At 46.8% G+C, this 19,262-nt stretch overlaps 1 protein-coding gene across 4 annotated transcripts in view; it reads right to left on the reverse strand.

Annotated features, from left to right (window-relative positions):
* ZNRF3 (zinc and ring finger 3) overlaps positions 1-12,180 on the reverse strand; it is a 73,030-nt gene extending 60,850 nt beyond the window's left edge. For 2 of the 4 annotated variants that reach the window (XM_031592386.2, XM_090120890.1), the window contains exon 1: positions 8,267-10,964. In XM_031592386.2, the coding sequence (XP_031448246.1) occupies positions 8,267-8,305 (39 nt within the window). In that variant the 5' untranslated portion in view covers positions 8,306-10,964. The other 2 variants (XM_031592385.2, XM_090120892.1) reach the window with 2 other exon arrangements.
* Between the last annotated feature and the right edge of the window lie 7,082 nt (positions 12,181-19,262).

Genomic DNA, 19,262 nt, shown 5'->3' on the forward strand with positions numbered 1-19,262 from the left:
GCTAGAGGCAAGAGGGAAACTCATTAAGACATAGCCTCACATCAGTAATATCAGCTTTCTATTACAGCTTTACCAAAGTTCCACAAAAACCAAACTAAAACCGATACACCATCTTTAGTTAAACCCTTCTTGGAGATGAAAGCATTGAATATTTTGATACTTCAAAAATTCTCCTGTCTCACAAGGATGCTACAGAAAAAACACAATGAGGTCATAGTCAGATCCGTCCATCAACACAAGCACCAAAATTGTATTTCAGCAGCCACACAATTTAGATGACTTCACATCAGCTTTAGCAGAATGTGGACAATTCTGACTTCCTGAATACAGTCCACAGCTGCTTCACATTCTAATCACCTTGATATCATACTAATTTTTTGTAGTTTTAAACTCCATAAGCAGACTTCTGTTTTTCCATTCTACAAGAAGCAGTACTGAGATCTTCTCCTAGCACAGTTCTGTTTGCTGTACTTTAGAAGCTCTACATTAAGCTGCAGGTCCCTATTCCCCTGCAGAATTGCCCTAATAAGAGAAGCATTACTTTGAGCAAGCTACCTGCTTCAAATAGGCACAAATGCAGTAGGGCTAATCAATCACTTCTCCTGTGGTCACTCCCTGTCACTATTTAGCTATGCAGACAGTGACATAATTGAAATCAATTGCTGAACTAGAATAGGCTGTACCAACAAAGAGCATCTGCAGTAAGAATGTCTACATTCACAAATGTTTTCCAGTGTAGGACATGCATTAAAACATGCATTAAAAGTTACTATTGAAAGGCTGAATTTTTACATGAGAAATCTGCTGCTTGGATAACTGAGTTCCCAATTAAGCAAAATAGAAAATGTTAAAGTTACACAGCCACATGACATGAAACGAAACATACAGAATTTTGTAAAAAAACAAAAACAAAAAAAAACCAACAAAGCAGAGCAAACTAGAGAGATCTGCCCCAACTGTTGGCATCTGCATGGAAAACTCTAGGAAATAAAACACTGCTGTTTTGCTTTCCCTTCCAACTCAGAATACTCTATAATTCTGTGATTCTATTCTATGATTTCATGTCCCAGTTGACCATGATAAGGCTTTCTATGGAAGGAGTAAGAATGATAAAGCAGTCCACAAGAGATCCACAACGAAGTTGCGAAGATAAAGTAGAAAGAACAGAAACACAGCAGGAAAAAAAAAAAGGAAGAAAGCAGTTTACTGGAATAGCTAGCCTGAGAAACGCTTTCATATGACATAGACACTTCCTCTTCTGGCACAATCAAGGGAAAGATCCCAACCACAATCATGCCTTTCTAAGATACCAAAACTAGTGAAAGTGGCAAAAAAACTCCACATTACTGTTTTTGAAGGGCCTACAGTGCCAGCTCTGACAGAGCCCACAATTGGTGTTGAGAGGGGCTCCAGTTCAGAGACAGCACGCCTGCTAAGCTGCCCAGGCAAAGGAAGGTGAGAAGTAAAACTCTTAGCTGATAGTTGACCCACTGGGTACTTTTTTATTAGGATTTCTGCCTGAGTATGAACAGAGTTCCACGTAAGCCAAACCAGCTAAGTGGAATAGCTCTTAAAAAAAAAAAAAAAAAGCAAATTCCACCTAAAACTTCTTTTCTTTCCCCCCCATAATTTCTGATCAGCTCCCACTGAGAGCTTAACCTCAAATTTTCAGTTCCTCTTTAAGCCACAAAGTGACTTGAAAGCTCTTATTCTTGTTATTTCTGTTGGAGTAGGTCCAGAGGAGAGCCACGAAGATGATCAAAGGGCTGGAGCACCTCTCCTGCACAGAAAGGCTGAGGGAACTGGGCTGTTCAGCCTACAGAAGAGAATGCTCCAGGGAAACCTCACTGCAGCCTTCCAGTATTTGAAGGATGCTTACAAGCAGAAGGGAGCAACTTTTTACTCAGTCTGATAGTGAAAGGACACCAGGGAGTGGCTTTGAACTAATAGAGGGGAGACTGAGGTTGGGTGTGAGGAAGCAATTAATCACTCAGAGGGCAGTGAGGCCCTGGCAGTGCTGCCCAGAGCTGTGGTGCCCATCCCTGGAGGTGCCCGAGGCCATGGATGGGCCCTGGGCAGCCTGAGCTGGGGGATCTCTGAGCTCCCCTCCAATCTCAACCATTCTCCAGGACATGAGCACATCTTCCTGAGTGCCCTCTGACTTGAACCCATCACAGGTCTGAGACCCTGCAGACACAGAAGAGCTCCCAAAGATGATGGGAGAATGTTGCATGATAGCTGCATTTTGCTTAAGTTCAATTTCACTACATCAGTCTCTCCCACAATGTCACTAGCCGTATTTGGGCTGAAACAAGGAGCTAAGATGCAGTAACCAGACTAGCCCCCAAACTGAGGAAACTAGAAGAGAAATCAAGCAGCTCCTCCCCCACTCAAACTGTATTTTTGTAACACAAAACCTCTCAGATAACTGCAAATCCAGAAGGGACCCAAGAGTAAACAGAGAGAATCAAAGTTTGTTGTATGAGGAGGAACTTCTGCTCCAGTTAAAAAGAACATATACTGCAGTGATCTGAAGCTTCCTATAAATATTCGAGCACATCAAAGCCGGTCCTGTTAAATTAAAAATGCTGTCACACAGATAGGAACTAGCCTCTAGCACTGCCAGCTTCAACATGTGAGCCTCTGATCTGAGAAGCAGAGGCTCAGCTCTTCAAGAAATTTTATTCACCATAAGAAGAAAAAAAAAGTAAACCAGTAGTTGAGTTTAATAAGGATATTAAATACCTTATGAGTGAGCTAATTAGAGCTTAACTCTTTCAGGTCACTTCAGACCTGACAAGGACAGTAGCTTCTTCCCATATTGCCTGCACAGTTGTAATGTCTGTCTAGGCTCCAGGCACATTTCTATCCAAGATGTGGAAAAAGAAACCACTTGCATAGTTTAAAAACAATTTTTCCTAGCTTCATCAGCTTCAATTTAATCACACTGCATACATCACACACACAAGCAAACATATTGGCTGACTGTTCCACATCAGAGATCTACGCTTAATGCTAAAGCTGTCTGAAAGATTTCAAGACTTCTGAATCTTCCCATGGCTGTCTGAAGATGACAAGAGGGATAGATGAAAGGAAAGCCCTATCTTTAACTTCTTTTATTTCGGGAGACAGCTCCCAGAGGCAACTGAATGTACACAAAATACATATGGTTTAGAAGTTTATCCCAGTGTGTCACAGCAGTCCTGTCATTTTACTACAGAAATCTCTCTGTATACTCCCAATATCAAAACACACAAAGATACACTGAAAAAAAAAAAAATGTGGTGGGGAAGGAGGAGCTCTGGCAACACAGCTTTCTCAAATAGCAGGAGACAAGATCACACCTTGAGAATTTTTTGTGTTAGCTACTCCACGATGCCTTTCCAATGCAGTTCAGGGATGAAGAGATATCATCTTCGAAACAGGCAGAACACTGCCAACTAGCAGACTGGGGATACCTGCCTCTGAGTAAAAACAGCTCTCTAACCCTTGGCTCCTATTAGCTACTGAACTCACCAGCACTGCCTGGCTCTGCTTCAGAAGTTCCCCATAGTCTTGCTATACACCATGCAGGATGCCTGCCAGCTTGGCATCCATCAGGTGTTCATCTCCCCTTCATCATCAGAGCATAAAAGACAAAAGCCCCCTAAAGCAGATGCTAAGTAAATATAAAACAAGAGAGGGTAAGCTGGACCCTTGTAAAATGCAACACTAGAATGTAAACCTATATTGTTTTCATGTTACAGCACACACACCATCTATGGGCCTTAGACATTTCCCTAAGAGAACTGCCAATCAGTCTTTAAAAAAAAGCAGCAACTGCTACACTGAGCATCCTTACCTCCAAAACCAGCAAAGAAGTAAAACTTCAGTAGAGAAGGAACAGAGCACTAATCTGCATAACTGGCACATTATAATATTTTATCTAGGAGATCCAGATTTCCATTATTATTATTTTGGAAAAATCTATCAGGGCTGAATTGCAGCTGCCACCACGTAGCCAGGCTCAAATAAGAGAAGTCTATAAGCCTTCAAGGATGGTCTCTGCAGAAAATATGTCACAGACTTTAAAATAGATCCTTCCCCACTATCTACAGACTTGAGAGAATTGATCCATTCGTGTACAAAAAGGAACAGAATAGTTCCTATAATTCCAAGTCGCTCCTCCAAATGCATGCTTTGCTCTAAGGTTGGAAGCTTTCAGTTCCAAGGGTAAATCTATTGAAAAGTTAAGTTCTGTGCTGGGGGGGAGGCAGAGTGAGAAATAGAGAAGGCTTTCTCCCACCCAAAATTACTACTTTTCTTTTTTGTTTTACAGCAGTTAAGCATCAAAAGGCTCGAATTAGGAAAACAGATGTTGGCAGAAACTGTGCGAACTAGGGTCTTTCCTGAATTAAAAGCAATTTTTTCAAACACTACAATCAGAAGCATTTGAAAGTTGCTTACCAAGCGCATGCAATAAATTCACAGCAGGAGACACATACTTGCAACATTTGTGCCTGTACAGCTAATTAAACAGTTGCACTCCAACCACGACTGCTGACTCTCAAATCTGTCCCTTAGTTCCTCACCTCTTCACTGAGGCTTCAGCTTGCTCGATTACTAACGATGATGCAAAAATAATAAAATAGCTTCAGCTCCAGAAAACAAACAGATTAAGCTGCCAACAGCCTTAGAAAACAATGAAAATCTTTACATCAACGTACAGAGCAACATGAGTCTGGGAAGCCTAGAGAGTCTGCATATATTAAGCTGCATATTTAAGGGCGTACTTGTGTCTGGAACATAACAGGCACCTAATCAACCTTTGTAAACTGGTTTTTCATCTTAAAGCCAAATGCAACAACAGAAGTCTTTTAAAGAAGCATGAAAAGGAAATAAAGAATGATAGCAGCTCATCACTGTGAAGAGACACTCCAAGGCACTACAATCCTTTTTCTGAGCACTGCTACTCAATCCCAACATAAACATAGCTCCACCAGTGATGGGAGTGCAGTAAAGTACACATTTTGATGGTTTCTATTGGATATTAAAAAAAAATAAAGTCACACTTTCCTGGTCATGTCTGGTTCAAGTGTCAAATAGTCAAGAAAAATGCATTCATTTTTTAATCTCATGTTGTTGTAGCAATTTCAAAACACGTCTTTGTTTGAAAACAATCTCTTCTTCCTTTGCCAATCTTCTTTAATGTGAAGGGCTCTCCCTTCAAGTCAGGAAGCACAAGAAATGAGGCCAAACGTTCAACTTGCATTCATTTTGTCTCCACATGCAGACACAACCACTTCTGATCTGACCACACTCGCATAGTAAAGCGTAGATGTCCAAAGGAAGAGATAGTATGTTCAAGTTAAATATTAACACTTCCTAAATGGAGCACTTTTAATGTATTAAGTATTAATGCAAATACATGCACCGCTTCCATAGCTGGGTAAAGAACTCACACAGAGGATACGAGAGATTACTGCCTCCAGATGTCACCTCTCCTTAACCAAGGAGATGCTGGCCTCTTGAAAGCATTCACACTTTGAAAAACTATGCTTGTGAAAGTTATTTTGGTCCAGAAGGGCCTCACTTTGAAACGCCAAAACAACGACTGGAAGACTGTAATAAAGACGGGAGCATTTTTAAATACATACTCCACCACAAGATGGTATAAACTGAAAGAAAATTACAATGTATGCTAATCAATGGTTTTATACAACTACTCGAGACTTTCCTATAAGATCTGCTTAGAGCAAAGCTGCCTACATTTCGTTCTTATCGAGTTCTGCCATGCCAAATCATGACCTCTACCTGCTTCACCCAGAGACATTTCGGAAGCCCTTCGTGAACAAAGCAATTAAAATGAAGTTATCCCATCCCATAATCACATCCACCAGTGGTGTGCTCAGGGTGAGTGTGTGCCAGTCCTATCCGTGGGGCACAGCTGGCCACAAGCGCTGGTAACACTGCAAAGCAGACTGCAATTATACCTAAACCATTATATTCACATAGATCCAGTCTTAACGTAAATACATATAAATGAAGAACGTCTCCAAACAGCTCCATATTTAACAATTTTTGAGTCTTTCCTCTGGGATATTTTTCCCCCCCATGCCATCTCTTGAATGAGCAACAGGAGTACCTGAAAGGCAGCAGTCAGCATTCTGCCAAGGGCAAGGCTTGCAACTGCATAAGTCTTTGTCTGTGAAGGTCTCTCATTAAACTACGTGCAAGAGTTATCTGAACTGCCACAGATGACTTTCTACAGACAAAAATAAGGGATAAAATGGGGAAGCAAACAAAACTTGCACTAGCTGGCCTCGGTTCAAGACCTAGACTCGTAAGCTTATTTTCTTTGCCATCTTTATTCTCATTCTTCTGAGAAGGTCACATCAGCACTTTGTGCTCTGTTACACCTTTTTCTCCATACTTAGATACCTTTTACCTCATTTTTCTTATGCTGTGTCTCCTGCCTTGCCCTCAAGGGACAGCCTCAGCCTTGAGTGCCGCCATGGCTCTGATAGAAGGATTCCACCCAGTACTGCTCACAGACAATGCTACAGACATAGGAGTTTCCTCTCGAAACACCAATTCCTCATTCCCTGTAGTAACACCCAGAAACATGTATTTACTATTGCCTTAGATCCATTTAGAAACAGTTCACACAGGTGCCTTCATGCTCCAAGGCCTCACTTACTGCAGGCCTACAGCTTTTAAGTTACCAGCCCCTAGAACTCCACATTAATTTAGGTTTTGTACCATGTTCATTGATGAACAAAATGAAAGATCCTTATTTATAAAACTGCGTTCAGAAGCCCAGAATAACAGCCAGCCTCCTACAAGTTAAGTAAGTATTGACACAACTAGACTGGAGCTCACAGGTCCAAGACAAAAGCATAAGAGCATGAACAACCTAGGCAAAACACTTTGATGGGCTGCCTTCTACACATGCAACCAATACCTCTAGCTACTCATTCCACTAGCAGAAAGATCCCTCCCTCTCACAGCACAGAACCTAACAGGTAGCAATAGAGCATGGCACTCAGGCAGTCTTTCGCATAAGACAAAGCAAACAGGTTCCAGGTCTCCCACCTGTGCATCAGGATGGACCCACACAGTAAGTGCTCAACAACCTTCCCCCCTCATCCCATTCTAAGCACCTGCAAGGTGCCACATTTCAGTGTCTCCTCAGCACCAATTCACTGCACTGCAAGAACGTGATACTGGTGCAACCCAAAACCAGGTACCAGGAATTCAGTTCTACCAGAGAAAACCATCACCCCAACATCCTTCAGGTCATTACTGGAAGTCTGAGCGCCACGTTTAAGGTACGGGAAATGACAGAAAACCAATCACAGGTGTCTTCATTGTCTAAGAGAGTAACTAGCAAAGAAAACATCCAAAATGGTGACTCAATGCCACAAATAATTCCACTTCCTGAGTTTGAATGGCCCTCAGGCACAAGAAGAAACTCAACCTGCCTGCTCACAAAGCAACAGCATCAAATAAAATAAAAAAAAATTCCTACTCTCAAGGGACACAAACGTTCCCTTGACTCAGTCTCCTCTGATTACTGCCAGACATCTACATATCCGCACAGTTATTTCCAGTTGCTGCTTTCAGCTCTCTTAGAAACTCTGCCAGTACTTCAGAGAGCAAAGCCTACCTGACAATTTAGCTATTTTTGCTTTTTGAGAAAACAGAGGAAAGATTCAAAGTTACTCAAGTAAATAAGGGGTGGGAGGCAGACTGAAGGAGGGCACGCATCCACATGGTGTTGCAGTACAAATCTAAGCCTCCCCATCTTCTGCAACAGCAAGAAGATGAAAATACAGGCAAGGGCATTGCTACAAAAAACAGCTGCAAGAAGTTTAAGTGTTCAAATTCTGTTTTCCTCCTGGAGCTTTTAATAAACAAAACAAAAAACCCACTGTGCTTGTTCACCCCAGATTGGTACCTTTCAAGCACAGAAGGTATTATATACAACTGGAGATTATTACATAATCCACGTCACTTCTGTTCAATAGCGACATAGAACTCATTATTTTCCTGTTGAGGCTTCCAAGCAGAAACAAATCAACTAAAACCTGAACTTCTATCACACAAGCAAAACCACAAATAATATTTCAAAAACTTCTCCCCCACAATGCTTCTCTTAAAGTAGTATATATTTGTGCTCTGATCACAAAAAAGCAAAACCACTTCCAACAGATTCTCAGTGATACTGGGCAAACTGTGCACAACAGATAGGTCAACTGTCTGATACAGCAAGAACTGAACTTACCAACTGATGCAGGGGCCCTCTGGCCATATAGCACTCCATCTTCAGAAGCAGCCCAGGTACAAGCAATACTCTTCCATATGTGGCTGGCCCTCATTTGAGCCCAGGGAGGCTCCACTCTGGGTCCACCCCTTCTGGTCACATGTGGAACACAGGTGCAAACAATGTGCCTGTGCTCCCTGGGCCAGCTGCACCCCTTCATCAGGTGCTCCATCACCAATTCAAGCTCTGATCTAACAGTTCCCTACAACTGGCAACCCAGATCAGGCTGCCTAGGGCTGCATCCAGCTTTGGACACCTCCAAGTGGAAATGGTTTCAAACTCAAAGAGGGGAGATTAAGATTGGACATAAGGATGAAGTTTTGACACTGAGGGCAGTGAGGCACTGCACAGGGTGCCCAGAGAGGTGGTGCTGCCCCATCCCTGCACACAGCCACACTCAGGGGACAGGACTGTGAGCACTGCTGGAGCTGTGGGTGTCCCTGTGCACTGCAGCCTGTGGGAACAAATGGCCTTCAGGGGTCCCTTCCAGCTCAAATGATCCTATCATTTTACGAGGCTTGCCCAGTACAAATAGAATTAAGGTATGTAATCCCTCTCCAAGCAATAGAAATACTGCTACTCACATCAGTGATGCTGCCCTAGCACTGTAAGTCTGTGGTCACGTAGCACCTACTTCAACACAGAACTACCATTTAAGCTTTCAGTCCAAGTGCTGCAAGAAGTCTCAACCAGAGGGAGCTCGTTGGTCATCGTTCGTTTTAATGCAAAATTTCATTTCAGTGGTTTCAACAAAGTCTTGTTTTCCCAATCACTCTCTAAGCAGAAATGTTTGACTCCCAGTCTCAGCCATCCTAGCACCAGGATGCAGCCCCAGATAGCACACTGTATGCCAGCATGCCAATACCACCAGGGCAGTCAGACCTTCCAGCAGCATGAGGGCAGCTGACACTGTAACCTGGCAATGAGTTTGCTGAATACAAACTGTGGCCACATTAAAGAACACATAGGGACATTTCATCTCTCTGAAGAGTTATTCTGATAGACATTTGACCCTAAGAAGACTTGGTCATCACAACATGAGAAACAATTTAATAGCATACCGCTGCTGGATAGGAATCTGACCAATCACCAGTTGGAAACTGAATGGATAACCTATCAAAAGCTGAAAGTTCATTGTTTCTTACGTTGTTTTTTGTTATTATTGTTGTTCGGAGACTTTCAACACTAATGAGTAATTGAAGCTATTAACATAAACAAAAGTAAGTCTTTGTATAGTCCCGAAACCACAGTTCCTTTGATTCATTCTCTAATGTGTGGCTGATTTTCAAGAATTTCTAATATTTCACTTAAATGAAAAAAGCATTTTAATTCTGAAAGAGCTGTGTTCACTGACAAAATGACTGGGGACAAGAGAAGCTCATTGAACTGCTGAAAGCACCGCTGGCCACTGCTGAAGAGTTCCTAGGGCCATCAGCTGCCAAATCCCTTGCTAAATTTCACAGTGATCTTTAAATGATGACCAAAACCAACATAGTCATACGAGTTCATAAATACACAGCCTTGGTGAAAAGCCACAGCAAGAAAGCCATCATCACAGAATCATTATAGAATGGTTGGATTGGAAGGGACCCCCGAGGGCATCCAGTCCCACTGCCTGCAGTGCACAGGGACACCCACAGCTCCAACAGGTGCTCACTGATGCTCATTGTCTGTTCTGTCCTTAATACTAACACAGCAACACGTCAGGCTCTTGATTTCCCCATAGATACACAGCATTGAGTGAAACATGAATGATTTGACAATGGACCAAAAGGACAGAGAATGTCAGTATCAGTTTCAGCTCCTTCCAGCATTACCTTTTAAACAATGTCAGAAACATAAATTAATTGTTCCATCCCCCTTTTCCTCTGGAAGAATAAACAAGAATGCTCCCCAGCAGCTTGTCCTCACAACTCTTTTGCCTGCAAGTGAATTCTTACAAGAAAGCCTCCCAGCAGAAACTCTGAAAGAACATGCACAAAAAACTGGTATTCTTTACTTTAAAAGAAAAAAAATGTCTTGCTTTGAGAATCTCTTGTTGTAGCTTTAGAGCTTTACTAGTTGTTTTTAGAGCTTATGAGGCACTAGAATTTTCCTTGAACACGTACACGGAGACAGAAGGAGACACTCTTTAGGAGGATCAGTTGCAATGGCACAAAGAGAAATGGTTCCTAATGAAAAGAAGGGAGATTTAGATTGGATATAAGGAAGAAGTTGTTTACAATGGGGTGGTGAGGCACAGGGTGCCCAAAGAGGTGATGCTGCCCCATCCCTGCACACAGCCGCGCTCAGGGGACGGGGCTGCGAGCACTGCTGGAGCTGTGGGTGTCCCTGTGCACTGCAGGCAGTGGGAGCAGACGGCCTTTGGGGGTCCCTTCCGACTCCAACCATTCTATGATACACAACTGTACATATATAGGTACGTATGTGTGCATACACAAAACTCAAGCCAACGAACGCCATTGCTGTTAGAGAAATAAGGGTTGCTATTGGCAGCTGCTTAACAATCAAACTTATTAAAACACCATTTAAGTCATTTTTCTTTACTTAGCCGAAGGGGAAAAAAATAAAGTCAACAATTACAGGTGACTACAAAGAAATTAGATAAGCATTTCAAGAGTTTCAAACAGAGTAACGAGCAGCCGCATCCAGATAAAAACCGAACTTATTTCTCCGACGAGAAGTCCAGAGGAACTCGAATAAGGAGCCGAGATCCGGGGCAGCAGTAACAGGTAGCTGAGCGCAGCGCCAGACCTGCAGGGGGAACCGACGGAGAGCGGCGCGGCGCCTCGTGCGCTCCCACCCGCGCGCCCCGGCCGCGCTCTGCAGGCGCTGCTCCGACGGCGGCCCCGGGCCGGGCGGCCCCGCACCATCCCCGCCCCCCCGGCCGCCGTCGCCGCTCCCGGCGCGGCCTCGCACCGCGGCTCCCCGCGTGCCCGGGCTCCGCGGCCCGGCGCGCTGTCAGCCGGGGCTCCGCTGCAAGGTGCGGGCCCGGCTCGGCGGGGCGCCCCGCGGCCTTTGTGCGCGCATCTGTCACCGCGGCGCCCCGCGCCCCCCAGGCCGCGCGCCGCACGTGGGGCCCGGCCCGGCTCGGCGCGGGCTTTGTGCCGCCAGGTGACGGCGGACGGCGCCGCGGAGCCATCTTGGGGCCGGCGCCCCCCCCTTCCCTTCGCTTCCCTTCCTTCCCCGTCCCCTCCTTCCCCTCCCCGCGGCGCTCACCTGCACGATCTCGCCCTCGGCGCTCAGCGTGGCCCCCGCGCGGGAGAAGCGGCCCTGCAGCCCCGTGGTGTAGGTGGTGTAGTCGCCGCTGGGGCTGGACTCGAAGAGCACCACCTCCACGAACGCCGTCTCCTTGCCCAGCGCCGCGCCCGGCGCCGCGGCCAGCAGCAGCCCGAGCAGCAGCGGCGGCGGAACGGCCGGCCCCGCGCCGGCCCCGCAGCCCCTCATCGCGCGGCGGGGGGGAGCGGCGCTCCGCCGCCACGCATCGCTCCCGAGCGGCTCCAGCTCCGGGGCCGGGCTCCCGGGCGGCTCAGCGCCCCATGGCAGCCGCCCTCCCGCCGCGCCGCGCCCCGCTCCTCGCCGCCGCCGCCGCCGGCCCCGCGCTCCCCGTCCCTCGGCCCGGCTGCTCCCCGCCCCGCCGAGCCGCTTCCCTTTCATCTGCTCCACGTGACGGCCACCACGGGGTTATCTCCGCCCTCCACGCGTCTCTGACCCGCTCCGTCCCTCCCTCGGCGCGCACACACACGCACACACACACGGACACACACACGCACACACATACACGCACACGCACGCTCGGCCCCGCGGAGCCCAGCGGTTCGGCCCGGCCCCGCGCCCTCGGCCCGGCGGGCCCCGCTGCTGCCGGGAAGGCCCTGGCGGGAGGCGGCCTCCCACGCGGGCCGGGCCTGCGGGGTCGGGGCGTGACTGCGGCCTCGGCGCTTTGTGGCGCCCGCCCGGGCCCTGCGCGGTGCCGGGGCTGCCGGCCCGGGGGCTTTGGGGATGCCCCAGTGGGTCAGGCACGAAGCCCCGGGCGCGACGGCTTCACGGCTGCTGCCGGTGCGCTTCTTGCACGGGCTGCGGGCCTCTGTAAGCCATGTACCCGTGGCGCCGATTCTCCCTGTGCAGGGGAGACGCCGCTCTTCTGCATACGTGTATGGCGTTAGTCCAACGCTTGCCGTTTCCAGGGCATTGCCGGCGATCCGGCACGATCCTCGTCCGTGTGTAGGGCAGGAATCATAGAATGGCTGAGGTTGGAGGGGAGCTCAGAGATCCCCCAGCCCTGCCGTGTGCTGGCTGCCCACAGCTCCGGCTGCCCAGGGCCCATCCATGGCCTCGGGCACCTCCAGGGATGGGGCAGCACAGCTCTGGGCAGCACTGCCAGGGCCTCACTGCCCTCTGAGTGAGGAATTGCTTCCTCACATCCAACCTCAATCTCCCCTCTTTTAGTTTAAAGCCATTCCTCCCTGTCCTATCACTATCAAACCGTAAGTTGCTCCCCACTTGTATGTGCCCTTCAAGTACTGGAAGGCTGCAGTGACATTTCCCAGAGCCTGCTCTTCTCCAGCCTGAACAACCCAAATCCCACAGCCTTTCTGCATAGGAGAGGTGCTCCAGCCCTAGGAGTATTGATCAGCACCTTGAACTCAGCATTCTTTGAGTTTATGAGACAGGATAATGGGATCCTTAGTGGGACACAGCAGCATTAGCTTAAATCAGTTAAGTTTTTTTTTTTGCTGAGTATGAATTTGGTACAGTGAAACAAAGGTGGCCAAACCTACCAAACGCACAGAACGGCAGCTGGAAGAGGCATCACTGCAGTGCTGGGGCCTGGTCACAACAGAGAAGGCAGTAAGCAAACAGATGTGGTCAACATGATTTTTAGAATATTGTGAAGTCGTGTTCCATTAGGATGCCAGAAATGAGCATCTAGTGCACTGAATAAAAACATCTTTCCTGCAAACCCCCTGGTTTTCTTCATCCGTGTATCAATGGCTGGTGTTTGGGTAACATCTGGTTTGCTACATCATAACCAACTTGAAGAGCTTAAACAAAGGAGAACTCTGGAAGTCTTCTCCCGGAGTCGGATACACGGTCTTGCAACCTGTAGCAAAAGGTGAGATGGATGCAGGGGTAATTGTTACTGTGAGCAGCTTTCTGTTACCTCCTCTGTGGACTAGGCCAATGATATCTAGACCTGCTGTCTTCTCATGCCTTCAGGAGTTCGGAAGAGAATCTGCATGCTCTGTGTCCTTCCGTTCTTCTTCCCTCTAATGAGTACAGGTCTCTAAAATGAAGAAACAGTGAAACAAAGCCTGTGGTTCCCTCTTGCCGCCCCACAGGTGCCTCGCTCTTCTCACCCCTTCACCTGTTTCAAGAAGTCCTTTCCTAAAGTCTTAAGCAGGGTATTGAATCCCATGGAAAATATCTGGGATAGTTCAGTTCTCCAGCACTGTCATAAATGCTCTTCCTGTATGCCAGCTTCCCTGTGCCAAAGGGTAGATCTGTGCGTGGGGCCCTTCCTTCATCCTGATAGCTGCTTGCTTCTCAGGGGAAAGGAAGAAGAAGAAGAAGAAGAGAACAGGAAGCCATCAGCTGCTGAAGGACAACCACCTCCTCCACCAATCCCCCAAACCACTGCTTCCTGCATCAGAACTGGACTTGATCAATCATGGTTTTGAGATCAAGTCACCATTAAAAACAACTGGGTTTTTGTAACCGCTTCCTGGTGTTCATCTGACCCGTTTATGGCACTGTAACATTTCATGGAGCTCTCTTCTATTTTATTTTCTTTTGTTTTTATTTGAATTGGTTTTAATTTCCAATAACTGGGAGGTTTTTAAGCCTTGCGTGTCAGGTTTGAGATTCTTTCTTCACCAAATATTTTTCTTCCTGTAAAAAGGTCCTCATGCCATTGTAATCAGGCTCTTCCAATGAATGTCCTATTAGTAAATGTAAACAGCTTGAGTCGTAAGTTTTAGGTTAAGGCATCCCAGGTGTCCTTAAGAACTCAGTAGGCATCCGTGAATGCTAGAGATATATTTTTTTCCTTTTTCCCTCCCTTCTATTTTATCTTTAAAAATCTCACAAATACTACACCATTGAGAGATCAGTAAGATTTCAGATTTAAATACATGTATAAAAAATAGGGTGTATTTAGATTGGATAGCTCAAAAGAAATCTTGTACCCTGTCCACTTGTACTGGGCAAGTCTTCTGTTTCCTGAGTACACTTTTGCCTTCACAGGAGGATCCATCCCACTGTAGATAAAAATTATTGAAGTATAGTGAAAATTAGATAGATAGATAGAACCACTGCTTCTGTTTATAATTAAATAGACTTCCAAAACTATCCATAGCTGTGGTCTGCAGGCACAGCAGTGCTGCCTTTGCCATAGCCCCACACTCACACAGCGAGGAGTGACATGAGGCACTGAGTCTCAGGTCACAAAGTTCCCCTGACTTGGGCAGAAATCCAAGCAGGAGATTGCAGGAAAAGAATGGACTGTCTAATACTAAAGCAATCAAATATTTCTAACTGGCTTTCTTCCCAGCTAGCAGTGTTATGGCTCCCAGTTCAGTTTGCCATAATACTTCAGTTATGTTTCCTTTTTTTTTTTTTTTTTCCCTACATAGCAAACTGAGGCCTGGGATCTGACACACAGAAGCCTCAAGCATTTATAACTGCAGCTGAGGTCAATAAGAGCTTTGATTTGAGCATAATGAAATGGGATATAATGCCAAATGGTCTGAAAAAGAATGCCCTGAGAAGAGGGCAACCAACACCAGTGGGTGCTTTTGACACTAAACTTCCTACATCTCATTTCCCATGCAAATAACTAGGTATTATAGAGCCCTCCTCCCACACTGATGGAAAAAAATGTCAGTGAAGTGCTCACATACTCCTGTGTTGAATATCAGAGAAAAAAAGCTCAAGACTGGGCTGGAATATTGTGTAGGAAGTGCAGCTCTGTGCATCAGGCAAGAGGAAAAGCCAGCACTGAGCAGTCCTCACACTGTGACCACCAGCCCTTCTCACTGCTAAACCAGGCAGGAATCGTGCTTCCCTGGTCTTGCTGTCTCTACCCTTGAAAGCACATTTAGCTGGAGATGTCTGAAAGCTGCCTTCTGCCAAATCTGTGCAGTCAACCACAAATACAGCACACGGGAGAACCCCTTCTAGAGCCTCTTTTAGCCTCATTTCATAATGAAATTAAACATACGCTATCTGCCTGCCAGCCCTGTCACTCTTCTGAACACATCAGCTAATTTTAACAAAGCTTAAGGGCAGAACAGAGGTCTTAAGACTGTACATTCTTGCAAATGTTGTGAAAATCAGAGGCTGCTGCCTCTGGGTACTGAAGCAGCACTCACCAGGGTGTGCAGGAGACATGGGAAGCAAGAGAAGCAGAAACATGCCTGAAAACCCAACCCTTTGCAATTCTACTGCCCAAAGTCTGTTATTGATTTGACACTTTTAAAACAAAATAATCAATTTGAGTGCATCTCATTTAATTAACATGAAGCTTGTGTGACTGTATTTGCGTTTTAAGGGACTGTGACTAGGAAAGGACATAAGTAAATGTGAGTGCATGTAAACAGAACTGCATCCTTCAATCGGGGGGGGGCAGGGGGTGGTGTTCAGCTGTTACACATTCTGCATGACAGTAGCCAGAAAAAAAAAAGTATGTGTGAAGCAGCAGATTGGCCACAGCATATGTTGTCTTTTGCTTGATAGGGATGTTTAAGGAATGTGAAACATAGGGAAGAGAAGTCAGGTTGTAGCAGGGAGGCGATGAGGGCAGGGACCCAGTGATGTTAACAACAAATATATTGAAAGCAAAGGAAAACATGGCCTTTTCTCAAAGAAATAAAGACGTGTGTATGGATAAATACACATAAATAAAGACATGAGTATGGATTAAAAGTTTACTTCAATTACTGTGAATTTGGAATTCCCATCTGATTATCTCCAGTATCAGCCAGACCTTGCATAGAGCATAGTTCATCCTTCATTCACTTTGCAAAGAAAACAGAAAATATACAAAAAGGATCTGCTCAGATGTAAGAAAAAGATGGTTCTTACTCCTATGATTTATAATTCAAAGTGATCTGGTAACACCAAATAATGCAGCACGGCACATTTCAGTGGGAAATCCAGTTACAAGGGAGACGGCAACCTGTCACTGCAGAAACCAGTGACTGTCTCCCTCCACTGGTGAGCGATGACCTTTTCATTTTTGGGCTCCAAGTCAAGAGTATTTGTGGGTAATACTGAACCCATATAGAAGGTACTGAGATTGTTTTTTCCATCAACTGCCCGGTACACATCACAGTGGAGAGGAGAAGAGATGGGAAGGGAGGGGAGGGGAGGGGAGGGGAGGGGAGGGGAGGGGAGGGGAAGAGAAGAGAGGGGAGGGGAGGGGAAGAGAAGAGAGGGGAGGGGAGGGGAGGGGAGGGAAGGGGAGGGGAGGGGAGGGGAGGGGAGGGGAGGGGAGGGGAAGAGAAGAGAGGGGAGGGGAGGGGAGGGGAGGGGAGGGGAGGGGAGGGGAGGGGAGGGGAGGGGAGGGGAGGGGAGGGGAGGGGAGGGGAAGAGAAGAGAAGAGAGGGGAGGGGAAGAGAAGAGAGGGGAGGGGAGGGGAGGGGAGGGGAGGGGAGGGGAGGGGAGGGGAGGGGAGGGGAGGGGAGGGGAGGGGAGGGGAGGGGAGAGGAGAGGAGAGGAGAGGAGAGGAGAGGAGAGGAGAGGAGAGGAGAGGAGAGGAGAGGAGAGGAGAGGAGAGGAGAGGAGAGGAGAGGAGAGGAGAGGAGAGGAGAGGAGAGGAGAGGAGAGGAGAGGAGAGGAGAGGAGAGGAGAGGAGAGGAGAGGAGAGGAGAGGAGAGGAGAGGAGAGGAGAGGAGAGGAGAGGAGTCTCGACTTAAGATCTTCCTCCTACATTGCAGATATTCATTTAGTATTTAGTTTGGAATTCTGGGCTGTTCTGATACTCAAATTTAAGAAGCAGTTGGTATTTCAGAGGTCCCCCCGTGTATATTAAACAACAACCATAGAGGAATTCAGGACATACCATCTTCATGCTATGTAGCACGCTGACATCTACCTTAGCTTAAAATGGCTATCAGAAGCAATTGAACACCAACAGCAGAGGGTTCTGATGACCAGAGAAACTTTCTGGACTCTTATCTGAGCGAGAAGGTTGTTTTTCATTGAAGTAATCCTTAAACGAAACTTCAGACCCTTCTCCCCCATCGCACCGCCTCCGGCCGTGGCTGCACGGCGGCACGGCAGCCAGCAGATGTCCTCCCGTACCCGAGCAGCCGCTCTGCCCGGGGCGAACGCCCCAGCAAGGTGCGACAGGAGCCAAGATTTCTCCAGAGACATCCGTCCCACTTAAAGATGTCTCCTACAGCCTTTCGTTTTATGCACTCAAATGTCACTGCAAACTCCTGTCTGATGTGCAGTACAAGCTGACGTGGGAGTTGCAAGACAGGACAGACATGCACCACGCAGTGAGCCTTCAGGGCCCGCACCAAAACGTGGGCACAGCAGCACATGGTAGCAAAGAAAGAGAAAAGAGCACTGAGAAATAAACTAAAGCAATGGTTACTATATACCACATTCGATCTGTGAGGACAAGTGGAAACAGGATGAACATCCAGACTCGTGCTTGGAAACAGCACCTCTTCGTTCTGCCACAAGTAGAATCGTGGAATCGTGGACTCACAGAGGGGTTTGGGAAGGGACTCCCAAAGGCCGTCTGTTCCCACTGCCTGCAGTGCACAGGGACACCAACAGCTCCATCAGTGCTCACAGCCCCGTCCCCTGACAAAGCAAAATAGCTGCCAGGACTCTCAGAGCCTCTGAATTTCCAAGGGAATCCCAAAACCCAAGGAGTGAAGCCTAAGAAATAGCAGAAGCTGCTTCCTTTCAGGAGGCACTGCCCGGTGCCAGGCCCTACCAGCAGGAGGCAGCCATCAGTTTTACTGAGCGCAGTTGTTTACTTCCTGGAGCGTTTTCCAAGAAGAGGCTCCAGTTCTGAATCAGGATGTGCAAACAGGAGAACTTACCGGAACAGGAGCTTTTAGGTGTGTGAGATTTCAACAGTTGGCTGCTCTCCTCAAAGCTCACTCAACACATCAAATATTTACTGAGAATCCAGAACACAAGCTGTCAGCTCAATGGGACAGCAGGGTAACAAGTTCCCTCTCTTGTATTGCCCAAACTAATTCTGCAACATTCCCCTAAAGCTGCACTCATCCATCTCGAGCGAGTGCACTGCTTTTTCCTTTTACTCGTAACTGCCACCACAAACTACCATCATGCATCCCTAAATATAGGTGGACACAATTCCTCTCAAGCAGCAGCACTTCTACAGAGCACTCACAGCACACAGCCCCATCCTTTTCGAGGGCCAAGAGCTTAATCAAATCTGGAAAGATGTTAAAATGAGGCATCTTCCAGTAACAGTGCTACCAGCACCCCAGCAAACCTAGGCATAGGGCTGAAGTCTTCTCTGCCCAGCTGACAACAAACTCAGCAGCCAGGTTAGCAGTCTCCTTTAGAAAGGCAGTGGTGATTTTCCACCTGAAGATAGAGAGGATTCATATTATGAGACGTGCATTCTTCCATCTCAGAGCGTGTCGACGAAATGTAAGAATAACTAAAACGAAGAGAAAGATAATTACAAACATTACAAGTTTGGAATAACCTTGCTTTGGGCTGCAGAACAGTTTCCTTTCTCTTTAATCACCTACTGATACAGATCTGGGAATATGCCAGCTGTTGACATGAGCTGGAGGCCCTAGGCCACTTTCCAAGTGTTTCTAGACACACACTGGGCAAACACATTCTTTCTCAGACTATGACTATTAGTAAAATTATCTTTTTTCTGTATGCTCTCATTTTCTTTACCTCCTCTGTACCCCCTTTTTCACATGTAGATAACATTCGACTCATGTTTCTT

The sequence above is a fragment of the Phasianus colchicus genome, chromosome 18 (genome assembly GCF_987193195.1).
Source record: "Phasianus colchicus chromosome 18, bPhaCol1.hap1.1, whole genome shotgun sequence".
NCBI classification, from domain to species: Eukaryota; Metazoa; Chordata; class Aves; order Galliformes; family Phasianidae; genus Phasianus; species Phasianus colchicus.